Below are 5,682 nucleotides of genomic sequence, written 5' to 3'. Positions count from 1 at the left end.
TTTGTGTGTGGTTCTCTTTGTATTCATTTTGTATAAAATATTTGGAGATTTGTGACCGAACAGCAGGGGGCGCTCTCCAGTCTCCACTACTTTGAGACCCATGTCAAGACGTTTGTTGTGTTCACAAGTTAACTATAGGCTAAGCCAAAAATGCTAACAGTAGCTTTTCAGCTAGCCATGCTAACTGCTAACTGCCTTGATTCCCGGCTGCTAGCTCTGTGCTTGCGGATTGAAGCCCCATTCTCTGTTCAGCCTTCCTAAAAAAGGAGCGTCTGAGAGCTAAGTGGCTCTTCTCGAAAGATAAATATAGCATTAGGAGATGACCGCCAGTGATGTTTATTTTGGTTTCCTCCTCCCCTAGAGAAAGGAACACCTGCTCCGAGGTTCTCGTCCATGACGCGCCGCCGCCGCCGCATCCTCCGAGGCCTGAAGCTCAATGAGGTGAGTGAGGCGCTACGAGTAAATGTGTTGCGTGGTAACGGTGTCACGGTGGAGCTCTTCAAGGCCAAACAACCCAAAACGCACTTGACCCCAACCCCATGTAAACAGTAGGGCTGAACGTTGTCATTAGCATTCATGTATTATTTCGCCATAAAGTGGGGAGACACAAATGACAACCTGCGATAAAATATCGCCATAGACGCAGCCATAATTGATACCGTCATAAATGATAAATCCATTCGATGACACAGTTTGTAGCTTAAATGTCTACAAACACATTCAAAAGAGGATTGAAATATGACATTTTGGATGCCTTGTTTTTGTGTGTGTGTCATTTCCTACTAAATTCGAGTTGAAGCCGCATTTTGTGTCTCTTAAGAGGCACTTCATGAACCCAATTTGTCTTGTTGTCACGACGTGAACTTCAACAGCCCTGCAGTGTGAGCGTGCGTCATCAGCGGGTCCGTGGAAATGTGTGTGTAATGTTAATTTTAATTGAATTTAAAAGCCACCCCCTCCTCGCCCCTCGGGTGGTCGTTAAACACACCAAAGAATGTTGTTAAGTGCGAAGAGTGTGTATGGACTTTCTTTTTCCGTCTTGCTGTTCACACAAGAGATTACATTTTGCCTGCCAAGTAAATGACAATGCTTGCCGCCTCCCACACACACGCGCACACACACACACGCACACGCATACTAAATGAAGAACTAAAAAAAGATGCAGATTTTCGAATTACACAATTGCCGCCTCATCGTAACCTGCAATGAAGCAGTGGGAAGTAACGGTACACACAAGATTCCTCAATTCATCAGCAAAGTAATGTAGAGATTAATCGATACAAGTTGAGGCATATTTTTGCAGTTACCTTGCTGTACAATAAATGATGCTGTCACCTCTTGACTGCGAGTGTGTGTTAATATGTGAGTGAGCGACTGACATTTATTAATATAAGCGACATAGAGTGCGACGTCAGCCGGAACGGGAATGCAGCAAGAATGTCATCTTGGTCGGTTTCAATTCAATTCAAGTCAATTTAAAATAACAAATAAACAAAATGACTTTTTTTGTTTTTATCCCTCTAAGAATCGCAATTTGCAATTTGTCTCCATTTCTTTGATATCCTCGTGTATGTGAACATTTATTAATTATTTTTCACATCTCAGAATGTTTGTGTTCTTTAGACAGCCACCCACCAGATGGCGCCACTTACGAGACAGGCCGGCGCCCTCAAAATAGCCTGATTTTCAACATTCTCCAAACCCCCGACACCAGAATGTGAGGCATTCACGCTAACCACTTCACCACAATGCTGCTCGCATTAATGGCCACATTTTGAGATTGCTTCTTTTGTCATTTGAAAAAATTCAGCCCCCCGACTGCAGCAGCTTGAAATTCGGCATAAAGAAACGTAGGGAAAAAAAGTCTCAAGGATCCACGTCATAAAACGCTCATGAAGTTGTCCATTTTTGCTTCGTAAGCGTCTGTCGTCGTTAACGCGCTCGATCTGCTGACCGTCCGCACCTGGCCACTCGCGTCACATACGCAACATTTTCCGGCCTGCTGGAGGGAAATATGATGATTATTTGCCCTCTCGGCGGTGGTGGCTGATGAATTGATTGGCGGGAAGCTGACGCTGCATGCAGGAAACATGGCGGCCCATTTGCGGCCGTCAATCTTGTCCACACGCACACACACGTAAAGACACGGGCCGGAGGGGAGGAGCTTTGATTGATCACTTCCTGTAAGGTTGATTTATGTCTTTTAATTTACCTCTCCATGTTTCGACTTCCTGTTTGTTTGTTTTTTTTGTTCATTAGTATCTGCGTCACGTTGCCCAAACGCGCTGTCTCTGGCGCCATCTTCCAATAATTTCCTCCTCTCTGAGTCGTTATCTGCTGTGAGATGAACGCCGGCTTTGGCAGCAGCCGCGACCTTGGCGAGACTCGCTGGTCCGTCCTTGCCGCCATCCTCTGCGTGGCAACGGCGCTCTAATTAGTTAGCACAGTCGCGTGGACTTCCTTCTGCACTGAAACGCGACATTGGTCCATTTTTTAAACAAAAACAGGCTTAGCTCAAATGTAGCTAACAACTATTTTTACTTATTGAAAAAAAACAAAAACATTTAGACTTTCGGATTTGAGGCAACATAACGCTGCGCGGCTCCCACAGAGTGATAATTAGGCTGTGTTTTACAACACTTGACAAAAAGTTAACGTTCAAGAAAGTGAATAGGTTTATTTTTTCTAAAGCTACTTTAACACTTTTAATTAGTTAGTAATGCATAAAACTGGCGATGTGGGGACAGGTCAAAAGTATTAACCAGCTCGAGCAACCTATTTATCTTGCTAGATAGCGATTAGTCTGTCTTGCTAGCTAACTAGCTGGCGACACACATCTATCCATCTATCTTGCTAGCTAGCTAGCTTTCTCAGTAACTATTATTATCTATCCATCTAGCAAGCTAGCTAGCTTTCTATCTATCTATCGATCGATCGATCTAGCTAGCAAGCTAGCTTTCTAGCTATCCAGCAAGCTAGCTTTCTATCTATCTATCGATCGATCGATCTAGCTAGCAAGCTAGCTTTCTAGCTATCCAGCAAGCTAGCTTTCTATCTAACTATCTCAATCGCAATTTTCCCCATTCAAAGCACGCAGTAAAATGTCCCACCTCGGTACAGTTTCCTACAAGAGTGCTTTGCTGCTCAAGTGATCGATGTCTCTTATTAGCGGCTACCTTGCTATCTCTCCATCTCTACTCTATCGCTAGCTCCATCCATCCGATAACAAACGAACAGTGACGCAGACCACAGCGACTTTTGCGGCGGTGATTACGATTTACAGTCCGTGGCGCTCCCTTTCCGTCCATCCGCATTGCGACCTTGTCCTTGACGAGATAAAAGGCGGCGATTGGCTCGTTCTTTATGCCTTTCCCAGCTTCTTTTTTTTTTCCAAGTCATTTCTTTCTGATGCACTGTTGCTATCCGTCTCTCGTTTAGTTTTTTTTTTTTTTTTTTTTTTTTTTGGGATGGTGCAAATGCAACATGCTAATAGCTCTGTGCAGATTAGCTGGAAATGGACGGAGGCAGATGTATCCTGGAAGGCAGAGTAATTGGTTTACTTGTAATCAGACCTATCAACAGTGCACACACACACGCATGCACACACACACACTCCAAAAGCATCAGGAATTGCTTGGAAAAAAATACCGTAAAGCCGGTTCCAATATTTTGCTCGCCACATTACAGTTACTTTCTTAGTAGATAAGTGATCATCAAAGTGTGTCTCCCTCTAGTGGTAGGTAAAAGAAATACTAAATTAAATGTTCGAAATGTGCCTGATGTTGCAGCGGCTTCAAGATTTAGTTTTTATTGTTTGTAAGCCTTTACAGTACATTTGTTGAGTAGTTCAGTTGGAATTAACTTTTAAGTACATTATGTTCAATCTAATCTTTAAGAAATGATGACTTGATTTTAAAGTAACTTTATTTTTACTTAACTCACTACTTGATTTTAAAAACAACTCAATTAGATTACAAGTTACTTTATAAATTACTTTGAACATACGCCGACAACTGTTTTGCAAGTACTTGATTTGAAGTGCCTTTTTAACTTTTAATGTTTATTAAAGTAAAAGATTTTTTACTTTAATAAAATAAAAAATATATATTTTTAACTTAAAAATACACCCTTGACTCACTATACGGCGATTAAGACTATTCGGCGTTAGGGCGACGTTTCAGGATGAACCAAAAATGCATTTGCAGGCAAACTTCATTTGACCTTCTGTAAACTTTGGGACGTCCAACCGTTCGCTGCTTTCTTTCCTTCTTCTTCTTTTTTTCCTCTTCGCGGCTCCACAAGTTGCGTGGCTGAGATGTCACAAGTCGTGATGATGCCAATGACGCGTCCAAAGAGCCGCCGCGGTAGAAGCGGCATCTCCTGCTGTGACATTCATCCGGCTAATGGATTCTTTTTGTCAATCGATCAATCTTTATTTGTGTAGCACTTTTCATACAAAAAAAAAAAAAATGCAACTTCAAGTGCTTTACATAGTTTATTGTTTAGTGTTATTGTTTTTATGCCGAGATGAATTTTTCTTCTATTGTTGCACAAAGCGCTTGTTTACTATTATTTAGCGGGTGGCCAAGAAATGTGACGAGGGGGCGGCAGGCATCTGCTCTTTACGCAACGGCGCTCAGCGGCTAAGCTAGTCAACGTTTTTCGGTTGCGTGGTAATTAGCAGCAGAGCGTGGCTTGTTTCCTCCGCAAACAGCAATTTCTCAGCAAAAAAAAAAAAAAAAAAAAGGCGGGAAAAATGAGCAAATATTTTTTTGCTTTTGTAACAAATCCAAACCAAGGCTGCAAAAGAGCTTTCGACCACCAAACAAATTTGGAAATGACTTTGAGACGTCACACACAAAAAAACGTGCAAATATTTACACTGGCACGTGCGCGTCATCCCGATGGAGTAAACACAAAAACGGACTTTCCGAGTTGTGTTTGCGTCCTGGCCTCGTCTCTGCCGCATTTCCCACCGAAAAGCGCAAAACCCTCGGGAGGGACTCTCTTGATGTTCAATCCAATGCAAGTCAAATAAGGCCAAGACGGACGGACGGACGGACGGGCGGACGGACGGACGAGGTGATGCCGTTTCGCTAAACAGTAGAGACGAATGGACGAGGTTTCATTCGGGATGAGTCACGCTGGGAGAATTCCTCCTCCTCCTCCTCCTCCTCCTCCAAAAAAAAAAAAAAAAAGCAGCATGATAAACATGCAAGAATGTGACGCTTCCAAATGTCAACAACAGCAAAATGATCCAAAGAGCCTCGAAAATGTACAAAATGTCAGAACCTGAGAAGGAGAAACTGTGACGGACGTCAAACGGTGTGAAAAAGCTCAACTTTATTTATCGAGCGCTTTAAAACATGAAACGCGCTGATTCCAAAGCCGTAGCATGAAAATGGGTTTTAAAAACGGACAGAGACACTTTAATGGGATTTAACTCAATTTGTATGTCAATACAACACTGTATAATAATAATAATCATCATTGTTGTTATTGATAATAATAATAATCACCACTGAGCTTGCTTTATTGATTGTGCAGGTGTACCTAAAGAAGTGGCCTCGGCGAGTTCTCTTCACTTTCTCTCTTTCTCAATCTGTCTCTCGCTCTTTCTTTGTCTCTCTCACTCCCTCTTGCTCTCCGTCTCAGTTTTGTCTGTCTGTCCATCTCTCTTTC

At 42.5% G+C, this 5,682-nt stretch overlaps 1 protein-coding gene across 1 annotated transcript in view; it reads left to right on the top strand.

The window, feature by feature from the left end:
• The first annotated feature begins 91 nt into the window (after positions 1-91).
• Positions 92-5,682, top strand: part of garnl3 (GTPase activating Rap/RanGAP domain like 3) — a 47,072-nt gene continuing 41,481 nt past the window's right edge. The window contains exon 1 of the mRNA XM_077585342.1: positions 92-441. Within this exon, the coding sequence (XP_077441468.1) occupies positions 437-441 (5 nt within the window). The 5' untranslated portion in view covers positions 92-436. The remainder of the gene's footprint in view (positions 442-5,682) is intronic.

The sequence above is a fragment of the Vanacampus margaritifer genome, chromosome 14 (assembly GCF_051991255.1).
Source record: "Vanacampus margaritifer isolate UIUO_Vmar chromosome 14, RoL_Vmar_1.0, whole genome shotgun sequence".
NCBI classification, from domain to species: Eukaryota; Metazoa; Chordata; class Actinopteri; order Syngnathiformes; family Syngnathidae; genus Vanacampus; species Vanacampus margaritifer.
Note: the sequence above shows the minus strand (reverse complement) of the source record. Positions and strands in the feature narration are given on the sequence as shown.